At 44.9% G+C, this 22,961-nt stretch overlaps 2 protein-coding genes across 4 annotated transcripts; one reads left to right on the top strand and one right to left on the bottom strand.

Moving 5' to 3' along the window:
* The first annotated feature begins 1,165 nt into the window (after positions 1-1,165).
* gckr (glucokinase (hexokinase 4) regulator) lies at positions 1,166-7,546 on the top strand. Of its 3 annotated transcripts, none has more exons than XM_029450620.1 (19): positions 1,166-1,411; positions 2,831-2,980; positions 3,049-3,117; positions 3,189-3,257; positions 3,372-3,445; positions 3,840-3,906; positions 3,997-4,050; positions 4,154-4,248; positions 4,339-4,444; positions 4,524-4,642; positions 4,726-4,824; positions 5,134-5,231; positions 5,345-5,412; positions 5,981-6,077; positions 6,148-6,248; positions 6,363-6,440; positions 6,722-6,862; positions 7,028-7,162; positions 7,231-7,546. In XM_029450620.1, the coding sequence occupies exons 1-19, from the start codon at positions 1,361-1,363 to the stop codon at positions 7,342-7,344; spliced, it is 1,785 nt and encodes a 594-aa protein (XP_029306480.1). In that variant the 5' UTR covers positions 1,166-1,360; the 3' UTR covers positions 7,345-7,546. The 3 variants fall into 3 exon arrangements, with proteins under 3 accessions (XP_029306480.1, XP_029306481.1, XP_029306479.1); XM_029450621.1 differs by having other exon boundaries at positions 6,719-6,862; positions 7,031-7,162; XM_029450619.1 differs by having other exon boundaries at positions 6,719-6,862.
* A 3,411-nt stretch (positions 7,547-10,957) lies between these two features.
* rp1l1a (rp1 like 1a) lies at positions 10,958-22,660 on the bottom strand. Its single transcript, XM_029450736.1, is given in 8 exon segments — positions 10,958-11,545; positions 11,627-12,541; positions 12,649-15,798; positions 15,800-17,049; positions 17,179-17,422; positions 17,506-17,898; positions 18,075-18,327; positions 22,566-22,660. Coding segments are annotated over 7 exon segments (6,618 nt in total). The 5' UTR covers positions 18,288-18,327; positions 22,566-22,660; the 3' UTR covers positions 10,958-11,092.
* Between the last annotated feature and the right edge of the window lie 301 nt (positions 22,661-22,961).

The following is a 22,961-nucleotide window of genomic DNA, read 5'->3' as shown; positions in this document are numbered from 1 at the left end:
TGTTCTGTTCCAGGGTTTAATGGATGATTATGAGAAGAACCACTTAAAGTGACTTTTTGCTCCTTTGGGAAGGAGCTCCTGCGGCTTGTTCTAAATCCAAGGCCCTTCCATGGTTTGGTGCCAAGGTCAATGTGCAGTGCAGCGCTGCAGCAGGCTTGACTGAGTCGAGACACGAGGAACACAAGAGTCCACTCAGGTCAAGTAGAATTTATTGTCTCTGAAGAGCTCCCAACACAGTATGTGTTTCAAAGGCACCTGAACACAGTGACTGAGGAGTGTGTGTTATATAAGGTCCTACACGCACTGATATCGGCTGTTCGTTACCTTTTTAAAAACTATTCCATTATAACATTTCTGTGTTGCTGCAGCCAACAGGCGCTTCATCCTGCTTTGATTTATCACACGGCTCTCTGGAGTTAGTCTGACTCAGAGGTTAACACCAAACTGTACCTCAGATGTCTGATATCATTAATAACCAGTGTGAGCCAGAAGCCGACACATGCATCCCTCTACAGAGAGTCGCAGGCCTTCACAGCGGACTGCACATGACATTTAGATGAGAACATGTACAAATCTAAAACTAAAAAGTAAGAAAACAAGTATAGCTAGTAGAAATATGAAGCAAACCCTCAATAAACAACATAATAATGTATTTCATGTCCGAATAAAGAGTAGGAAGAATACTTTCCCCCTCAGCGTTGACCATCCATCAGGTGTGAGGTGATATATAAAGTGAGGAGAAATAATATTGGTCTTTTGTTGTTGTTGATGGAACGTGCAAAATGTCCTCGCCACTGTGACACTGAGAGCAATTACCCAGCAGTTAAGACAGACTGTAGTGGGAGTTCTGGAGGAGCGAGCCACACTGCAGCAAACACTTTGACTCTGAAGGCGGTGGAACGTATTAGACTCCACAATCTGCTGCGGTGTAAATATTTTCACACTGCTGAGAATCAGTTGGATCTTTCGAGCTCTGCGGGGAAGAAAAGCATGTTTGAGAACTTCACTGTTGGACGTTTTTTTTTTTTAACTGAATACATTTTTGCATGCTGAGCTTTTAGTTTGATCTCCGTGTTGCAACTCTGTTTGAGTGACTGCAGTTTATTCCTCTCTTGTTTCCCATTAAGAACGACTCCTGATATTTATCCACAGATAGTCTGGGCATTTGTGTTGGTGTGCCACGGAGAAATCCATACTTCCTTTCACTCCTCAGTCTCAAAGGTCCTTAAGTGAACTTTGTCACTACAGATAGAGCCGAGCACTTTGTGGTTTTCATTTTAAATCCCTGTGACTGACGAGAAGGAAGCGAGGGAGACGTTTCTTGTGACAAACTGTTTTTGGCAGGACAGACTCATGCACGATGGCCCAGTCTGAGTGGACTTGCAGTCTCTCCAGTGTACATGAATGGGAGGTAAGTTAAAGAATAGTTTGACATGTTGGGTGCATACACATATTCACTTTCAAGATTGATACAACAGCAGGAACGTGAATAAATGTGACGACATAAAAGTAAAACTATTCCTTATATTAAGCTGTTTTATGGTGATCGCATGCTAGTCATTTAATTTACATTTTATAGGCTAATCCTCATGGATTGATTACTGAACAGGCCAACGTTTCATCTACCTCTATGGCCTTCACCTACTACATGCCACTCAAAGAGACTAAAGAGAAATAAAAAGAGACTCAAAATGACTACAAAGACTCAAAATGACTACAAAAAGACTCAAAATGACCACAAAGAGACACAAAATGACCACAAAAAGACACAAAATGACCACAAAGAAACTCAAAATGACCACAAAGAGACTCAAAATGACCACAAAGAGACTCAAAATGACCACAAAGAGACTCAAAATGACCACAAAGAGACACAAAATGACCACAAAGAGACTCAAAATGACTACAAAGAGACACAAAATGACCACAAAGAGACACAAAATGACCACAGAGACACAAAATGACCACAAAGAGACTCAAAATCACCACAAAGAGACACAAAATGACCACAAAGAGACTCAAAATGACCACAAAGAGACACAAAATGACCAAAATGACCACAAGAGACACAAAATGAACACAAACAGACACAAAATGACCACAAAGAGACTCAAAATGACCACAAAGAGACACAAAATGACCACAAAGAGACACAAAATGACTACAAAGAGACACAAAATGACCACAAACAGACACAAAATGACTACAAAGAGACACAAAATGACCACAAAGAGACACAAAATGACCACAAAATGACCACAAAAAGACACAAAATGACCACAAAGAGACTCAAAATGACTACAAAGAGACACAAAATGACCACAAAGAGACACAAAATGACCACAAACAGACACAAAATGACCACAAAGAGACACAAAATGACCACAAAGAGACACAAAATGACCACAAAGAGACACAAAATGAACACAAACAGACACAAAATGACCACAAAGAGACTCAAAATGACCACAAAGAGACACAAAATGACCACAAAGAGACACAAAATGACCACAAAGAGACACAAAATGACTACAAAGAGACACAAAATGACCACAAACAGACACAAAATGACTACAAAGAGACTCAAAATGACCACAAAGAGACACAAAATGACCACAAACAGAACCAAAATGACCACAAAGAGACACAAAAAAACAACAGAAACAGTCCAAATACAAAGTCTGTCTTGCTCCTCTGTAGAAGAGGGTGCGGGGCCTTCTGCATGTCTGTTGCCGGGGGGGGGGGGCCCATAGTCTCATTATCCTTGGCTGGTAGCACACAGTGTCTGACAGCAGCATAAACATTGAATTATTCTTATTAAATGTGTCAGTCCCCAGATTATGAGCCGTCACTTCCTGTTTCGGAGAAGTCCAACCCGCTGACGCGCGACATCGACCGGGCTTCAGCCAGTCGTATCGTGAGGATGCTGCAGGCCTGCGACGCCCAGATGTTTCAGGAAGAATCAGGAGCCACCTACCAGGTATCTGATGAACACTTTAATCTGAAAGAATTCTTCAAAGGAAATGATTATTCCCATGTCCTTTCTAGAGGCTTCTGAGTGAACAAGTGGTGGCAACGTTGATGGAGGTCGCTCAGAAGGTGGAGATCATTCTCAAGGTACCGTCTCTCCGTCGGTCTGTGATTCTGTCGGTCGGTCGGGTTGTTAAACTCTCCCGTTTCTTTAACAGGATCCTCGGGACAGCCTCGTCGTGCTCAGCGGCTGTGGCACTTCTGGTCGACTGGCTTTCCTCATCACGGTAAAAATTGATCCCACGAAGACTAAGGAAGCAAACGATGAGTGTGTGTCAGGAATAATAGAAAGCAGTATCAGGTCAGCCAGGTCAACAGTTTGTTTTTGTGTGTGTTGTTAGTCAGCTTTCAACAGAGCGCTGCAGGAGCTGAGCCAGAGGTCACTTTATTCCTACATCATTGCAGGGGGAGACCGGTATGTTCCACTTTTGTCAACTGCAGCCTGTTTTTAAATGGCACACGGGGAATGTTTGTAAGAATAAGTAGCTTAAGCTAATACTAATACATTGCACTGTATTGTACCACATGTTGACTACATTAAGTCTTAATCTATTGGCACAGAAAGCAATATTTGGTCATTTCTGCCTGTTTTAACTTTAATTAATCATGTTTTAAGTGGGTACTAAGGCAGTGCATGTATTACAGTTTAAATGTATTTAATTAATTAAAATTTATTACATTTTAAGAGCCGCAGATATACCTTTTTGTAATATTCGGGCACATCAATAAAACATTTAGTAGTTATTTTAATAGAACATTATTTTTCTTTGCACTTTGTCCTGCTTTAAATCAAATCTTATTCTCCTCAGAGCTCTGCTTTCCTCCCAAGAGGCTCCTGAGGACGATCCAAAGCTGGGCATGCTCAGTCTGAAGAAGGTCAGGGACATGGTGGAGAGAGTGTGTGTGTGTGTGTGTGTGTTTTTATAGCAAAACATTCATTTGACTTCCGTTTTCGCCGTCCTGCAGGTCTGCGAGGGAAAGAAGCGTGTCTTGTTTATCGGTATTTCCTGTGGATTATCTGTAAGTCGCTTCTTGATCTGAGTTCATTTATAAATCAGAATATTGCAAACTTGCAGAGAACTTTAAGCTAATTTGTGTTAATTGGATTTCTTGCTGCGTAAAGGCTCCGTTTGTGGCGGGTCAGCTGGAGCTCTGCCTGCAGCACCCGGAGGTTTACACTCCTGTACTGGTTGGCTTCAACCCTCCACATCAGGCCAGGTGTGTGAGTGTGTGTACTTCACTCTAATTCCATTCATACTATGTCATTAAAGGTTGGTATATTAAAGTTTTTGTTTAACAACGTGTTAGGAATGAGCCCATTCCAGGCTGCACGTTCACGTTTCGCAGCGTGGTGCAGAGGATGCAGGAGCTCGCCAAAAGTCACAAGGCCTTCCTCATCAACCCAGCAGTCGGGGTGAGAACCAGGGTGATACCAGTAATATTGTGTGAATAATCCAGCTCTATTCGTTGACCCTGCGTGTGAATGTGTTCAGCCGGAGGCCGTCAGCGGCTCTTCCAGGATGAAAGGAGGCAGCGCCACGAAGATCCTCCTGGAGGTTGTCCTGTCTGCTGCTCATGCTGCCGCCTTCACAAACACACCTGTCACTTACAAGTAAGCAGGGAGAGAAACACAGTTTGCAGTTACATACATGAATGAATGATTAGCAGAAACATCTAAAGTGTTCTCTCCAACAGGGGCATCCTGCAGCACATGAGAGCGTACGAGAAGACTCTGGATATCACGTACGCTCAGAAAGAGGGGATAAGTGCTCTGTTGGAGGCAGCTGGACAGAGGTGGAACATCCTGTTTTACACCTTTCACTGTCACCTTGAATTTGATTTAACAAGGCAAACAGACTGTTTCTGATTCAGAGCAGCGTCCTGGCTCTTTAGTTGCCGGCTTTTCATCAAACATTTCACAAAAACATTGCAATAAAAATGACTAAAACCAGTGAATATGGTGGAAATGCGTCTGAATCTCCCCGTGGAACCGACAATAATGACGTCTTTCATGGTGGCAATATGAGCCTTGTTAAACAGACAGAATGTGTAAGATGATACAGATGCAAAAACTATTTGGATCTCTACTCCTACGTGTTTCAGTTTGCAGCGGGGGAGGCGTGTGTGTTACCTGGGCTGGGGCTCCCTCGCCACGCTGGGCCTCATCGACGCCAGCGAGTGTATCCCCACGTTTGGAGCAGGTGAGACGAGTGTGAGGCACTCTCTAACACCCAAAACAACACCGCTTCATCTTAAATAAACACTTTGTGTGTGTGTGTGTGTGTGTGTGTGTGTGTGTGTGTGTGTGAGAGAGACTACGAAGATGTTCGGGGCTTCATCAGCGGAGGATACAGAGCGCTGAACAACAATGAGGGTCCACTGGTATGTGAAGGAAACACAATGAACTAACATTATTGCAAACTAAGAATCTGACACTATTGCATCATCTTCGACGACATCATATACGTAGAGCTGTCAGCAACTAGCACACACTTCTGTTCCAGCTTGTCTATTTGGTTTTAAACAACTAAAAAAAGAAATATCCTTACAAGGCCTTACAAAGTATTATGTCTAAAATCCAATTAAATGAAATCCAGCTCTTATTTTGCAGCGTGTGAGGACACATCTGTCTCTGCAGGGTCCGACTTGTAGATTAACCCGGAGCAGGATTAGTATGAAATACTGTACCTACTTTATGAAACCCAGTAGGACTTGAATCTGCACTTTATTATACTGCTGGGTGGCCTTCATGCAGTCAAGGCTACCACTTGAAAGCTCTATTTATATCCACTTTGTAGAGAAAACAACATTTAGAGTATATAATGTTGTGACAACACTCGAATCCCTTGTGCATGTGCACACTATTTGAATTCAAAGATAACGTTTGCAGTTTTAACTGAGGAATGAACAGCTGCTGTTGTTCTACTGTGTTGTGCTTTCTTTCCTCGAGGGTCCTGACTTTTGCATAGCCCATGAGGATTTTCTGCATCTAGTTCTGCCCTCTCTCGATGACCGGGACGTCGTTCTCCTTCTCTACACGCAGTCCGGTGAGACGAGAGCGTTTTTTATTATTGAGTTTGGATTGTCTTGTCTTCTTGACGTCTTCTCTTTCCACAGATGATGTCAGTGACGTGGAGAAAATGGCCCTCAGAGTGAGAGAAAAGACGTCCAACCTGCACGCTGTTTGTCATCGGGTTGAGGGAGACACTGCAGCTGATGTACGACAAGTGTCTGTCTGTGTGTGTGTGTGTGTGTGTGTGTGTGTGTGTGTGTGTGTGTGTGTGTGTGTGTGTGTGTGTGTGTCTAATAAAGTCTGCATTGTTTCTTTGCAGGATGACATCAATAAGCTGTGTTCATCCTCACTAAAAATCAATTGGCCGCCGCCTGCTTCAGGGAGCTTACTTCACATGGTACACACACATGGACACACATTGATTCAGCGACTCATTGGAGCATAAATAAATAACATTTACTCTCGTCTTCTTCGCCTCCCTTCCTCCTTCAACAGAGCATTCTTCAGAGCTGTAACACTAATTCAGTCTTTATTGATTCCCAGCTTTTCTTTCCCCGTGTTGAATATGTCTTATTTTTAGATGACAGGTTATTTTTTCCATTATGTTTGCATTGTTTCCTTTCAGTCTTGCTTATGTAAAGACAGAAAAGAAAATCAATGCCGCCTCTCCCTCAGCAGTGGGAGCTGTCCACCAAGCTGCTGCTGAACTCGCTGAGCACCGGAGCTCACGTCTTAAAGGGGAAGATTTACCAGAACCACATGATGGACGTGCAGGTCACCAACAGCAAACTGTACTGCAGAGCCACACGCTTACTCCAGGTAATGACACAATAATGGTTTTAACCCCATCTAGTACACTGCGCACACACACACACACACACACACACACACACTACGGAGACCCAGAAACCAGCCAGTCCTATGTTTGTGTTAATGTGACTTTATATTGTAAAGACTGATCTGGTCTCCTTCTTCTTCGTCCAGAAGCTGTCTGGTTGTCCTGAGATCCAATGTGAAGAAGCTCTCCTGAAGGCCGTCTACCGCGTGGACGAGCTGACCGTGGACATCACGTCCTCGGACATCATCACACACACACACACTGCCAGAAACAGGACCAAGGTGAGGAGGCAGCAGGGTGCTTACAGTTATTATTATTATATTTATATTATATTATCATCTCTGTGTAGGTGGTGCCTCTTGCTTTGGTCTGCTTGCTGACTGGTTGCTCACTGATGGAGGCGGAGACTCATTTGCAGCAGCAGCCAATCGTACGGGAGGCTGTGGAGGCGTGCCTGGCATAATTGAGAGGTCATAGGTTCTATTATATTTAGTGTTATTATAACAAGCGCATCATTTATTGGTCCTGGCTTTTTATTATGAGCTCATTTTGTCTTATGACTAAGAGGCAGAGTCGACAGCCTCAACACAAGAATAATAACCTGTCAATTTGTACTGAAATAAGTTGTTTCAAATATGAAGGAAGATGTTAAAACATCAGGAACATGCAGGAATAAAAATGTAATTTTATGCAATTGTTCAGTGATTGGCAAGAATAAAACTCTGTATTATATAATAGTTAAATAAAAGTGTTGCATATTGATTTATGTTAAGTCTATATTTGATACTGGGGTGATGATTTGTTGTTGTTTTGCCTTGTTTGCCAGATGATAATGTAGAAATGAAGCAGAGAGATGAATGATATGCAACAAAGGTCTCAAAGCCAGAATCGAACCCGGGGCGTTGCAGGTATATTGCACTGTCACCACTCCCACGGCGCTCCCTGCGTTGATCTTTCATTGCCATGTTCACCCTGTGTGCTGTAACAGTTTTCTGCAGCTACAGGCTCTACCATATCGGTCAATGTGATGTAAGCCAACCTCAATCCCTCTGTGGCTCAACACACACACACACACACACACACACACACACACACAGGTACAGGATTAGCGTGACGTGTGTATCTTGAGAGCAGCTTTAGAAACCTTTGGAGCGGAGCCAAATGCAGACGGGAAGAGCACAGAGCAAAGGTAAAGTGTGAATTAAACCCGGATCAGAAAGCAGAAGCAAATCGTTAAGTATATTATACAAGTATAAATACTTAGAGTGGATTCACCTTTTTACAAACTGTCCCTTTAACATGTGCTCCAATTAAGAAAAACAACAAATCCCCTTCATTGCATTTAATTTATTTATATCAACATTATTACATTCATATATTTGTTTGCTCTAGGTACATGATGTTCAGGTGATGTCACAGACTGATGGACAGCCATACAGACCAATAGCAGCATAGGCCACACACACACACACGCACACACGCACACACACACACACACACACCCACCTTCTTGGTACCACAAACAGGAGGTCTAACGTAGAGTTTTAAAAATGATACTTTCCAGCGTTTTAAAGAGCAGCTTTGATCCATTCGGGCCTCCTTATCGGGCTCTGACGGAGAGAGAGGATGTCAGCCACTTCACATAACCATGGATACAGTAAGGCATCAGTAACACGCTTCACGCTGTCGCTCGTTATGCAAACCCCACCTGAATCTACAGCATGTAACTCACACCTAAGAAGAGCTTCTTATATTCAAGCAGCAGAGAAAGGTTTACATCAACCCTGAAATTCAGACGTTTGCCTTCCGATGTGCTCAGTGTGCTCCAGGAGCTTCTGTGTGTTCAGTAAATGATCACAGTATTTGGACTACATTAATATAATGAGGTTCAGTTGCTGAAGTTTAAGAGAAAACACATGTCAAAAATCAATAAAAGCTACTAAAATACAGTTTCAGATTTGGATTAAAATATTCTTTCTGTCGATTTCAGTGGAAAGTAAAAAGTCTCCAGGCTTTGTGCTGCGCTACGTCCTGTGGCTTTCGCTTCATAGTTAGCACACAGACATGAGAGGGGTATAGATTCTCGCTCTCGGCAAGAAAGTAAATATTTCTCAAAATGTCCAAATGTCAGATTACATCACAGGGTTTAAGATTTAAACTGAGGGCTTCTTCACAGATGACAGATTGTGAGCAGGGAGTTAAGTGGAGCTCGGAGATGACCTTCCAAACCCCTGTGAATAGAGAAATGGACAAAGAATGGAACTGATACCCCACTGAAACTAACGTCTAACGAGGTACTTGTTATATTATTGGCTATATGATTCGATAAATCATTAAACCTGCGGTCCACTGAACACAAATACACCCATAGGAGCTTTTTAGTTTCAAAAATATACCTTCTTCATACACATACAATACAGAATATAGACATATCCCTTACAATTAACTTAAAAAATATACAAATATAATTAAATAGGAAAAGGTGGCGGTTTTGTAATTCTACACCGGATCTGGAGAGATAAAGTGCTTCAAGTGTTTTGAGTTTTTTTGTTTTTGGTTGTAGTTTTTGAGCCTCCATTACTCCACCGCTGTGATAGAGCAGGGGTTTATGGGAGATGGTGAGCATGAGTTAAAAGTTATCCAGATCGACGTCACACTCTTTGTGTTTGCGGCATTTGACCCTACCGGGCGAGCGGCTCCTCCTCTGGCCCGTACCGCCACCGGCAGCCATTTTGGGCACTTCTATGGAGATCACAGGGATATGGGGGGAATCTGTGACGACGTCCTCCAAAGAGCCGGGCTGGGACTCCACAGAGCTCTTGGTGAACTGATGGAGGAGAGCACCATCCTTCCTTTTCTTCACCTCCTTTTCCTCAGGCTTGAACTCTTCGACAGCATCTCCTCCGTCCTCTTTCTCCTCCTCGTGTCCTGCCCCTCCGCCTACCTCTTGTCCCGATTCGTCCGCGCTGGTGTCGCTTGGACGCTTCACATCCATGTCTGAGTCTTCGCCGTCCGCCTCCTCTCCCTCGGTCACAGCCACCCGCTGGCACTGAGGGTCAAACGAGATAACAGTAAATTATCTGTGAGCAGTTGTAATTAAAGAGTCAGTAATTACAGCTACATGTTACTTGCAAAGTGAAAGTAATTGTTAAAATGATCAGTGAGACTACAGGAAAGAAGTGAGTGCAACGTTTTCACAGCAGTTTGCAGACAATAACGGTCAGTGGACGCCCCCCCCCCCGTGTTGCAAACACAACAGATTTGTTCAGCCTGTCTAATTGGATAGTGAGATTATCTTTTCCCACAGGCTTAGAATTAGTGGTGAGGCCGCAGTAGGTCAGATTCCTCTTTAAGGTGCAGCACACTTTATGTTCAGGCGCTCGGTGGTGCTTTAAAAAGATGTGCTAAAAAGCTTCTTATGCAGGACCTTATGTGATCCAACAGACTTCTTCAAAAACTTAGACGAACAAAGAATTGTTGTTGCACCTCTTTAAAAATGTAAAAGAAGGTAAATATCATAAAATTAATCAATTAAATGTGTACCTTTCTAGATACCGTTTAGTAAAAGTGTATATATTTCGGGGTTGGACAGTTTTTAAATTGAAATAAATCCCTTTTTTGGTCCTACCTGTGACGAGGCTCTCTCCTCCTCTGAAGCCTCCGCCCCCTGCTCTCCACTCTCTTCTTCATGTGAATCCCCCTCTCCGTCATCTTCCTCCTCTGCAGAGGCGCTGACGTTTCCCTCCTCTTCATTTTTTGCAGCATTGTCCTGCTCCGTTTCTCCAGAAGCTTCTTCTTCTCTGCTTTCCCTACCTGTCGTTTCTTCTTCTTCCTTAAATTCAGACACCTCCTCATCCTCGCCACTTTCAGTGCTCTCACCTGCTGTTGCCTCTTTTACCGTCTCCTTGTCACTCTCCTCCTTTTCCTCGCTTCCTGTCTCTCCCTCATTGCTCCCTGACTCCTCTTCCTCCTCTGCGTTCTCCCCCTCTTCCTCCTCTCCTGTCTCACCCTCACCTGTGTCGTCGTTGGTTTCCTCAGCATCTTCTCCTTCTGCTGTTTCTTCCTCTCCCTCTTCTGCTTTGTCGCTCTCTTCCTCATTCCCAGCACACTGGCATTGGCATTCTGCCTCCTCCTCTTCCTCTCCATTTTCTGACGTCTCCCCAGCTTCCTCACCACCTGTCTCTCCCTCTTCCTGCTCTTCATCACCTGCACTACTTTCCTCCTTTTGAGTTTCTTCCCTGCTCCTTTTCTCCCACCTCATCTTCTTCCTCAACTTCCTCTGGGATAGTCTCCTCTAAAACGATGTTAGCTACGATGTCCTCCTGAGTTTCATCCTCCTCCTCCTCTTCCTCCTGCACTACCTCTAAACTCCTCCCCTCGTCTGCTGCGACCTCGCTGTCACCTTCCTCCTCCGCAGTTTGTGGCACAACTGCACACAAAGGCAACGGGCTCTTCTTCAGCTGCAGTATCTTAAGGAGGTCGAACTCCATGATCACCGGCGCTTCAGTTCCCAGGTTCTCCTTGAGAGGCCGCTCGGCCATTTTCTTGCGGACACACGCATCACAGGGGCAGTACTCTTCCTCGCTTCGCTGGTCGCTGAACTCCCCCAACTCTCCATCGCTCTGGGACTCTGGGTCAGTTTTTACTGACTGGATCTTCATGACCTGAAAAATACATCAAACATTATCTTTCCTGCTTTTATAACAGCAGTATCTTGCACGATGTAAAGGGTTTAGTTGAATTACCTTCAATATTCGACGCCTCCTCTCCGTCATGGTGGACTCCCTGGAGAGGTTTCCTCTTTGTGGTGGCCGGGGCGACCTCTCCCCTCTGCCGGCACGGCTTTGAATCTTCTTCACCTCGCGCTGGATGCTACCCTGGATCCGTCGGCTGACCTCGTCCCTCAGCTCGCCGATCATGGTGTCCAGGATGAGGCTGTCGTCCAGGTCCCAACGGACTTTGAACTCCGCCATGGCGGTAATGTAGTGGTTCATGAACTGTTTCTCCACCTTCTTCAGCAGGTGCAGCACCCACACTGGATCAGGGTCTTGGGATAGTCTTTTTGACAAGGGTGCTCGCACGACAGTCGGGGGCGTGCCTGAGCTGGAGTCCTCCAGCGTGTCACGTTCATTATCGGTGGGAGACTTGGAGCTGTCGTTGGCAGAGCTCTTGTCCGTCGACGAAGGATTCTCAGACGTTTTTGGGCTGTCCAGACACGGAGGGACTGTAATATGTTCTTCACTCTGCACCGGCTCCTCTGCTACGCCTGTCTCCTCTGGTGCTGCCTCTGCATTTCCTTCCTCTTTTACAACCTTCTCCGCTCCCTCCTCCTCATGTAGAGCGGTCTCTTTTGTTTTATTTTGCTTCGTTTCATCTTCTCCTTGATTGACGTTCTCCTTCCCTGATCCACCAGAGCCACTGCTCATACCCAGCCCGGACGAGGACCTTGGTGGAGTCACCTGCTCTTTACCAACGTCCTTGGCCTGCTCAGTGAGCCAGAGGGACTGAAGGATGACCATGATGTCCTCGTACCGCCGGTTTGCGTCCTTCTGTTGGTCATGACCCGGGCTCACTGCAGGTTCGATGAGCTGGAGCTGGGCCAAACAGTCCAGGAGCCCCCTGGCGGATGTGCTCAGTCTACGACCATAAACTGGAGACACCTACAGAGAATACAGATTACATGTATAAATTAAACCCACATTCATTCATACAATCATTTACATTCCCTCGTAAAACGATCATGTAGACAAAAAAACCTTTGTCTTACCTCAGGCAGGCTCTGACATCGACCCAGAGAGGAGCTCAGGAGAACTTTCATCACTGCAGCTGAAGAGTTCAAGCTCCGGGGCAGAGTGTCGCCGCTCAACACTCGAGAAGAAGCCTCCACTGCATCACCCGGAGCTGGATCTGCACTCTCTGCTGCTTCCTCCTCTTTCTCCTCGGCCTCAACTTTCTCCTCCTCATCTCCTCCTTTCTCTTCTTCAGGACTCTCCTCGTCTTCTCCAGTTTTCTTTTCCACCACCTCGTCCTGCTCCCCCTCTTCGTCATTCGGCTCAATGAGGAGCATGCTGTTAGGCATGCTTCGCAGCCAGTCGCTGACGACCTCGTTGGGGGAAGCGTTGGGCAGACAGGCAGGAGACATCTCAAGACACCTTTCGCTGGCTTTGCTCTCCTTCGTGTGTCGGCTGTGTGGACGTGCAGCAGCCATAGTTTCCTTCAGCAGGTCTGCAGCGGACAGAGAGTGAGACAGAGTGCTCTTACTATGCGTCTCCACTATGCTGCATGGCTTGGAGCTGTGAGAAAGACAGGGGCTCGGGGCTTTCACGTTTGTCTTTTGAGAATTGGACGATTTGACGCTGCCACTGGATTTGGCCTTGTGAGCTTTGACTGAACCGTCTCCTCTGCTCTCCTTTGAGGCTTTTACTTTTGACCCAGAGAGAGCAGAAACTGCAGACTCAGGCCTGAGGCAAAAGGCGCTCTTGGAGTGGACACTCGCCTCCTTGTTGTCTGCGATACCCTCTTCCCCTTTCGCCTTACTAGCTGGTCTACTCGTGGCCTGATTTTCAGTGTCATTATCTCCTGAATCTCTGGCTTTTTTAGCTCTGGCAGGGGATATGCTCCGAACTTTAGCACTCGCTGATGACATCGCAGATGATGTCCTGTTGTCGGAGGCGTCCATTTCAAGGTCATTTACTGCTCCCTTCACTGCTTCTTTGACTCCACAGTTACAAGAAGACTTGTGAGACCTGCTGCTGCTTTTAGCCGATAATGCACTGGCTCCTCTCTCTGTTGTCTGCTCTCCACCTTCTTCATCTTTAACCTCACTCCCTCCTGGTGTATTAATAGTAGGGATATCCACTGCAAGGCGATGGTGAGGGCATTTACGGGTGGACTTTTGAGACACAATGGACCCTGTTCCCTGGGGAGTTGCCGTCTTCTCTCTGCCCTTTTTCTCTGTGTTTATTACAAAAGAAACACTGGACTTGTCGCTGTCTGAGTCAGCTGCTTCTTGGTCTTCTGGCAGCCCAAGAGAGACTGACCCGAATGAGTTTCGACTCAGGGTTTGCTCGGTGCCTCCTGATTCTCTCCTCTGCCTTTTGGTAGACGAGATGCTGGCAGCCCGCTCAGAAGCCTCCTCGCTTTTCATCTCCTCATCCTCTTCATTTTTCTCCTCCTCCTGTTCTTTCTTTGCTTTTTCAAGTGCTGAAGCATCTCCACAGCCACATTTGGATTTGCCTGATTTCGCGGATTTTGTGGAGTGAACTGACAAGGCACTGGGCCCTCTTGTCTCTCCAACACCGAGGCCAGGCAACACATGGGGACTTCTGGGGGATGCAGCTTTGCGTGAGTGGGTCCGTGGTGAGAGCATTTGGCCTTGAGATTTACTTCTTGGCACGTCTTTTTCCACAACATTTTCATCCGCTGGTTCTATCACTGCTGTTCTGTTATGATTGGACTTAGTCGAAACGTTAGATGTTCCTGATTTCGCAGAGGCAGCGCTCGGTGCTCTCTCTGTTGTGTCATTTCCTTCCTCATCAAGACCTTCAGGGGTTTTAATGGTGACAACATTTGGACTTGGTGACACAGGTTTGAGATTCTTGCTAGGTTTGTTAGAAGTACGGGACCTCGCTGAAGATTTGGACTTCACTGACATGGAACTAGCCACTCGCTCTTGATTTTCATTTTGCTCCTCTTTCCCATTTGTCTCAATAGGTATATCAGCTTCATTTGGATTTAGAGATGCTGCGGCTCGGTTCGATTTCTGAGACTTGGAGGACTTTGCAGAGGTGTGTGATTCCCTCGACATGGCGCTGGAGGTTCTGTCTGCCATGGCTGGAGAAGCCGATTTAGCAGATATTACACTTTCAGGCCTCTGCTGATCATCTTTTACATTCTCTTTTTCTTTTTCCTCGGAGCTTGGAGATTCCACTCTTTCTTTGCCATTAGCCTTGCACGACTTTGAAGACTTAACAGACACGTTAGATTTGACTGACACTTGACTTGCTGCCCTTTCTTCTTCATCTTCTCCAGTTCCTGACCTCGGAGAAAGTGACCTTTCCGGAGCTTTGCTGGATTTACGGGATTTATTGGACTTGTCAGAAAGATTGGATTTAGCTGACATTGCACTTGCTGCTCTCTCTTCTGCCTCAATTCCTTCTTCCTCTCCGGTTGCTTCGGGTTCAGCGTCCTTAGCACCTGCAGATACTGGTCTTGCGCAGTGACTGCAAGTGGACCTGTGAGATGTGCCGGACTTTGCTGACACATTTGATTTAGCAGACAGGACACTATCAGGTCGTTGTGCCTTGCTAGACTTAACAGAAAGGACACTAGGAGTTCTTTTGTTTGTGTCCTCCTCCTCCTCCACCGCTGTGTCAGTTCTCATCTTGACTGAAGCACTGGTTTTAGCCGAAGCACCAGATTTGTCTGACAAGGAGCTCCGTGCTCTGGTGTTCTCTTCCTTAGCGGTGCAGTTGGAGTTGTGAGACTTGGCCGACATGTTGGACTGAGCCGACATGGCACTGGGGCTTCTCTCCTTCTCTTTTCCTGCTGCAACACAAGTGCTGCCATTACAGCCAGACTTGTGCGACCTATAGGACCTGTGGCTTGTGGCTGAGGTGGTCCTTTCTTCCTCTTTCCCTGCAGCCTTATGATTGGACGTGGCACTAGATTCCCTGCCGTCCCGGATGTTTGATATTGCAGAGTAGCGGCTGTTGTTGGTGAGGTTGGTCCTGTTGGATTTTGTGGACCCAGCTGAACCTTCTGAGCCGTCACCATCACTGCCAGTATTAGTGTTTTCTCGGCTGGAGGGAGGCGTGGGAGAGGCTCGGTGCGAGTGATGGGACCTCTTTGACGCTCTACTATAAGAATCGGAGTTGACCCCGGGTTTGCAGCCTCCACAATTAGAACATACACTGGATTGCCTTTGACTGCAGAGAAATTCCAGACAAGCTACTAGAAATCCTCTCGTCATTCTCATCATCTGCAGCCATCTCTTCCTCTGAGTTTGGGATCTTGGCTTTGCGAGACCCACTGCTCATTTTTGACATGGAGCTGGGAGCTCGATCTTCTGCTTCAGCTGTTGCTGCTCCACAGTGACAGGAGGAGGCTGCAGAAGCTGCTCTGCTCCCTCTCTCTTCCCTGTCCTCCTTGTGCTCTGTAGAGTGGACGGACCCGGCCGAGATGACAAACCTCGCTGGCTTGTCATCCAGAGTCTGGGAGGTCGAAGTTGGAGATGGTTCGATGCTATTACAGCATTGTGAGACGCTGGGTGGCAGGTCATCATCCTGGTCCTCCTTTAGGGATTGAAGGACATGTGAGGAGCTGCTGATTGCAGACAGCGGACGCTCTTCCTCCATCAAAACCTCCTCCACTGACTTCCTGCTAAGTGGTTGCACATTGGTATCAATGGCAACTACCTCACTGTGGCTGCAGCCTCGGCTCACCCTGCACACCTCGACGTGGGTATCTCCATCTTGCTCCACCTCCACTCTGCGCTCAACCTGCTCCGTCACAAACATCTCCTCCTGGAGCATTTGCCCCGTCTCTGAACATCCTCCGACTTGTGCTCGACAGCGCACCACCCTCCTGGAATTACACGACGAGGAAGAGCTGGAAGAGTGTGTATGTCTCGTTATAGTGTGGGTGTGGCTGGATGTATGCGGGGGAGGGACAGGGGGATGTTTGTGGCAGTGTGCTGGGTTTTCCCACAAGTCGTACTGCTGTTCCTGTCTCTGGTAGCAGCAGGGGCACTGGTTCCCCTCCATACGAGGTTGGCTTGAATAATTGGCACCCTCTCGCTCATAGGATGTGGAGTCAGGGTCAGAGCAGCTCTCTGATTGGCCCTGCTGCAGGTAATGGGGCTGGGCCTGGTTCAGGGGGCAACATTCATTGGTCAGAGATGGGGACTTTTTCATTTGCGTGGACCACTGGAGGGTCTCGTCATTGTGTAGACGAAAGCGCACCCTCATCTCCACTGAGAGGCTGCCATCTTTATTAACCAGGACGCGCTTTTCAATGTCGTCGTTCATAATAGCCGATCGGCCCTGGGAGTAGGCGCCGACACCATTGCCGTATGACTTCTCTGAAGACAAGGAGAAACGGTTGGAGCGGTTTGAAGAATCTGAACGAGGATGGATGATGCTTTTTTTGGTTTCCAGACCAAAGTTAACTGAATGGAGAGAAAGAAAAGGGAATGTTAATGCAGCTCAGTATTCCATGTTCTCTCACTTTATTAGCTACTTTAAATCTGTTGTTGAAATTGAGGTTTGTGTTTCTTGTATTTCCCCAAACCACTCACCATTTTTCTTGCTTTCATGCACTTCACTGTACTCGCTGGATCTGGACTGAGCTCCATGAGGCGGGGATCTTGCTCCTTGAGTAGCAGGAGATCGGGCCCCGTTTCCAGGAGTCCTGCTGCCCAGACCAGGAAATTTTTCTTCTGAGCTCTTCCGGATAAAGTTTACCAGCATTGGGCTGAAGGCTTCCCGGCCGACACACACCAACACACCAGGACAAGTCATGAGGCTTTGCACGCTGTCAATCTGGAAACAAGCACAGACAGTGTCATGGATACAAAACACGCTCTAAAATCATGACTATGCATAAAAAGAAAGCCACTTCTTACTCTGCGTCCCTCAGCGGTGTAGAGCTTGCGGACATGAAACTGCATCACCTCGGACACATCATCAAGAAAGGCCCCGAGGCTCCTGGTGGACCTCCTGCTCAGCACCACGGTCCTCCTCATCCCCGGCTCGCTGTTCTTCAACAGCAGGATCCGTCGCTGCCTGTAAGAGAAATGGCCGGGCGGTGTTGCGGACGAGGATTCGGGCCGCTGGGGCCTCCGGCTGTGATGGTACCAGACGCTCGGGCGTTTGCCGGCCAGCTCCATGTTGACTGGCTTAGCCTGGCGTCGGTCAGAGCAGAGGTAGCAGCCGCCGTCCTGGAGCTGCTCCAGGTGTTTGATGGCGTGGATGCCGCGGGGAGTGGTCACAGTCCGCACGCCAAATGGCAGGGGCACCTGTATGTGGAAACGCGTATCTGTTTATTGCCGCTGTGTCTCTAGATCAAATTTCCTTCAGCAGGTGAACATTTACAGAAGTAAAGCTAATACTGTTGACAAGTACAAAAGTGCATCTACACAGTGAGCTTCGAAATAAATCTCTGCATCACAACGCTGATACCTGCCCCACTAACTTTTTGGGAAAGGTCGTCCAGCAGGGCGTCGAAGCATTTGAAGCTGCGCTTGTGGATGGCCATCTTGACGCCCCCGAACTGGCTGTCGCCGCTTTTGTAGAAGGTGATCCGCTTTGCTGGGGTAGCTGTGGTCACATGGGCGGGGCGTGAGTTGGAGGGGGGCCGCGGGGGGAGGGGTGAGGCATGTTTAGACAGGGGCTGGGGGTCCCACATCTCTGCATGGACCGAATGCATGCTGCAGTTTCACACACACCTGAAGCATACACACACAAAAGTGCAACACAGAATGTAAAGTTGTTAAATAGCAAAACATCTATTATCCATTACAATAAGAAAACAGGAGCGTATACATGTCCCATATTCTGTATACACACCCTTCTGTTTTGTTTCAAGTTCAAATGTCTCATAAATATTAAAATAACGAGGTTTAAGTAAAAGTTTTATAAGATTTTATATAGATCTGGGATATGATATATGATATATGATATAGATAGGAATGACCCAGAACAAAACACTTCAGATGCAAATGCTCTAAAAAGATGTGTCACATTGCCTTTTGGTTTTCTGTTCACACTTGGAGGATTCAGGACAGTACAGACACCAACTACCTGCTGTTACATACAGTGTGTCATTTGGCTACAGACTTAAGACTACCAAGAATGGGTAGCAAAGGGACCCTTTGCTACCACGGGGGCTCATTGTTGATCTCATGCTTTCAAAATATGGCTCTGATAGTTTAAAACATTTACAAGAATGGTGTGATGAATGTGGTTTCCCGGCAGGAGGGTCGTTAAGTACGGCACAGGGAAACTAGGCATGAATTCCAATGTTATTTTATACTATTTTAATTCTGCTATTTTATACTAATTTAATTCTGCTATTTTATATTATTTTAATTCTGCTATTTTATATTATTTTAATTCTGCTATTTTATACTAATTTAATTCTGCTATTTTATATTATTTTAATTCTGCTATTTTATATTATTTTAATTCTGCTATTTTATACTATTTTAATTCTGCTATTTTAATTCTGCTATTTATACTATTTTAATTCTGCTATTTTAATTCTGCTATTTCATACTATTTTAATTCTGCTATTTTATATTATTTTAATTCTTCTATTTTATATTATTTTAATTCTGCTATTTTATATTATTTTAATTCTGCTATTTTATATTACACATTGCACATCTATGTACGTGTTAAATACAGAGCTTCTCACAGCCAGCTATAATTAGTGGAGTGGCCGAGCACACATGTCCTGCTTATGAACACAAGGACAAGCATACCGGCTTGCATAATGTACAGTACGTTTATAGTTTCACTTTGTTTTATAAGCTCACAATTTGAGTGAAAACATTTCTATTTGGTTTAGATTCACATATGCTGATATGAGCAGAATCCGTAAAGGAAACTACAGCCACAAACAGCATTTTATATTTAACAGAATGCTAATAAAGTTTGAGATGAACTTCAACAACGTATGAAAGAAGGTGAGTGTTATCAGCAGGCTTAGTAGACTTTTAAATCCCATGACACTAGACTGCTCTTAGCTGTACACGGTCAACGTGACGCTCTGCTTCTTAATCCTCTTCAGCTCTGCGTCTTTTAAACCTAAATTATCTCCACATCCATTCATGATTTATCAATGAGCCATGGCTGCAAATCATTAGTTTCCAAGGTGACGCCAATCAAAGCATTAAGCAAACACCACGGCAACCGTGATGAGGGAGAATATAGCTGTAGGTCCGTACTTTGCACACATTTAAAAACGTGGCTTTCAAATTATTCTCAGGCCTACCTGAGAACATACACACGCATTAAACTGCAACGTTATCAGCCCAGTTTACATTCTCCTTAAGACACGATAAATGACAGAAAACACCACAGTGCAGCACATTAATAACACATTTTAACAAGACGTCATAACAGGAGCTCTTTGAGCATTATAGCAACAAGTTGTGAACTTTTTAAGATAAAGAAACATGAAAAATAACAAGTAATATCCACGATACATTATTTTACCATGAAGCTAATGTCTCTATTTGTTAACTGCATGTCCATCATTGTCACTTTAAAGTCTAAATAGCCATTTTACCACTATTCCCCAATGTAAGACTTTTTAAATCCTTACATAACAACTCCTCTACCACCACTATCTGTACACTACTCACATATTCAGGAAACATTGTCCAACGGGATGAGAGAAAGCTGGAGGGGAATCTTTCCGTGCCAGGTAACACCAGGAGTCAGCACTATGTGTCTGTGTGTGTGTGTGTGTGTGTGTGTGTGGCGGCTACCTCTGCAGCTTGACTCATTCACTAAGACGTACAGCAGAGCCCCCGGCTTCACGGCTCTCAGGGTAAAATGGCAGTCGGTAATCAGGTGCACGGAGGGGGGAGGGGGCGGATGGAGAGAGAGGAGAAATGAGAAGACAAGGAGGGGAGGGAGGCTAAGGATAGAACGAAAAGCCTGCTTAAGAATGTGTGTGTGTGTGTGTGTGTGTGTGTGTGTGTGTGTGTGTGTGTGTGTGTGTGTGTGTGTGTGTGTGTGTGTGTGGTAGAAAGAGGGGGTTGCAATGGTGAGGCCAAGGCCAGGGATGTTCTTATGTACCTGACCTGGAGACGAAGAGGCACATGCTAATTTGCAATTTTGATCTTTTATTCAAACTTATCACCAAGTGGATTGGAGTGCATCATTTATTAATCATTTGGTACTTGGACTTGCTAGTAATTAAAAGATCCCTACAGTTTAAATTATATTAGTGAGGGCCAAGGAAGAAGAAAGTAGATGATTGTCAAATTAAAATGCATTTTGACCATTTTTAGGGATTTAATTTTCACATATAGATCTCAAATGTGTGCTGCCGTGTCCTGGTGGCCTCTTGTGGTGTGTTTGTACAGTCTGTATGTGTCTCTCTCTCACACACACACACACACACACACACACACACACACACACACACACACACACACGACTGTAGACAGAGAGGATTGTAATTACACACAATCTGTTTGACAGCAGGATGCCTCCTGTTAAGAAATCACAGAAAACACCAACTGCTCCTATTGAACTGTGTCGAGGCAAACTACTTATTATTATGTGGAGTGGTGGAAAATCAATGACCACAACCAGCAAAACAACAATATTATGACTAACAACCATTTACAATTCATTTTTGCTTCATGTCTTCACTGTTTTTGTCTTCCTCTATGAAGTTTACCTCTTTGACAGCATCTTAATGAAGATGCAATACAAAATAAAACGCTATATCTGTGTGTAAAGTTGGTATTATGGCTGTTTAGATGTTGTAACTAGCTAGCTCTGTAGCTGCTAAGTGCTCCACTGTGTTCACCAGCTCGTTGCTTATTGTGTCTGCAGATGGTTTATCAGTGGTATTCTTTTTGCTGCTTCTGGAAATGATGCTGACACGTGAGAGTGAACCAAAACAGTTCAGTTGAGGGCCGTAAAACCAAAACAATTAGCTAAAAGATGCTAAAACTCTCTGTGAAACTAAGGAGGCCTGCAAAGTGACCTCCTTTTATATTCAAGTCATTTGATCTTTTGTTAATTCATTCGTTAAAGCAGCTTTAAGTAGAGTACTTAAACTATAACTGCAATAATGTACTTTCATTATTTGGTAATAAAAACTAAAATAGGTCAGTCATTTATAAATCAAGGAAAAGAAAAATATACAAACAGGCTTCAGATTTATATAACTTCGTATTTCATCAACCTGTATCTGCTTCACAGCTTTAATGAGAGACAGAGAACGAGTAGGTGGGCCTTTAGAGACTTCTGGTTAGACAGGAAGTCAGGGATGAGTAGCACCTGTGCTGACAGCAGCGAGGGAAAACTCATGAGTATTCCTTGTGGATAAATCAGATAAGTCATCACTTCTGCATTGTTGTAGTTGATATTACAGCTTTACAGAGACAGACCTCACTTTCCTTTTTCTTAAAATGCAAACAAAAGTAAGTGAAGTATTGTCAAAAGACGTGCCTGTCATGTGACACTGGCGTCCAAACTCCAAAAGGTATTGTTGCAGTTGAGCGCTCTGCGTGAGTATTTTTAAGATAAGATTAAGTTAAGTTAAGATTTTTAACATTTTAATAAATCTACATGCATGTTATTCAGGTGTGAAATTAAGCTAGTTCATGTTAACTTACACTAAAAGTATGCAGTTTTTTTTGTATTTCATTAATATTTACATTTTAAACCATATTACAAATTAAAAATGTATTTGTGGTGAGTTAAATTACCATATTTTTACACCATTCAGGTACATGTGGTTTGTGACATCTGAAATGGTGGGGGGGGACTTTTTTCAGGTTAGAGCAACAGCCCCTCAAAATGTCTGTGCACGTCCCTGAAGTAGGTACCAAACATGCAACCACTTCGCATCGTATAGGCCAGACCTGGAGTTTAAAGGTGCATTTTGTTTGTTAAGCAACAGGAGTTTGAGGGGAAAGAAATAAATAAATCTTACCTTTATGGACACATGCCGACAGCAGTGATGGAAGATCAATGTCTGATTATAGATCCAGAAAAAAATACATTTAAATAAAAGCTATTAAAGTCAGGTGGAGTCACGAGCAGCAGTGGAGAGCAACGCTGCGTGTTCCCGCAGATGCAATGAGGTGCATGTTCAGACATGCATCAAGTTTGCAGCTTACTGACCGGAAGTACACTGATTTAGACTTTCAAAATAATGCGTCGCTCCCGAGTGTTTTACACCGTTGTGAAGTCATATAGAGCAGCTCCCACTCAAAATAAAATTCTAAATACTGAGACAATGTAATCGGATGTTAGTTTGGTCTTATTTGTTATATAGATATCTTTTAGGGAATATAAATAATCAAAATAATACTCTTCAGCTAATAAA

The sequence above is a fragment of the Cottoperca gobio genome, chromosome 2, assembly GCF_900634415.1.
Source record: "Cottoperca gobio chromosome 2, fCotGob3.1, whole genome shotgun sequence".
NCBI lineage: Eukaryota > Metazoa > Chordata > Actinopteri > Perciformes > Bovichtidae > Cottoperca > Cottoperca gobio.
This window is presented reverse-complemented; position numbering and strand designations above follow the sequence as displayed.

Coding starts and splice junctions, on each gene's coding strand:
- gckr (XM_029450619.1), top strand. CDS start 1,361: ATGGCCCAGTCTGAGTGGACTTGCAGTCTCTCCAGTGTACATGAATGG. Junction 1,412..2,830: donor CCAGTGTACATGAATGGGAG/GTAAGTTAAAGA, acceptor TAAATGTGTCAG/TCCCCAGATTATGAGCCGTC. Junction 5,413..5,980: donor ACAACAATGAGGGTCCACTG/GTATGTGAAGGA, acceptor TCTTTCCTCGAG/GGTCCTGACTTTTGCATAGC.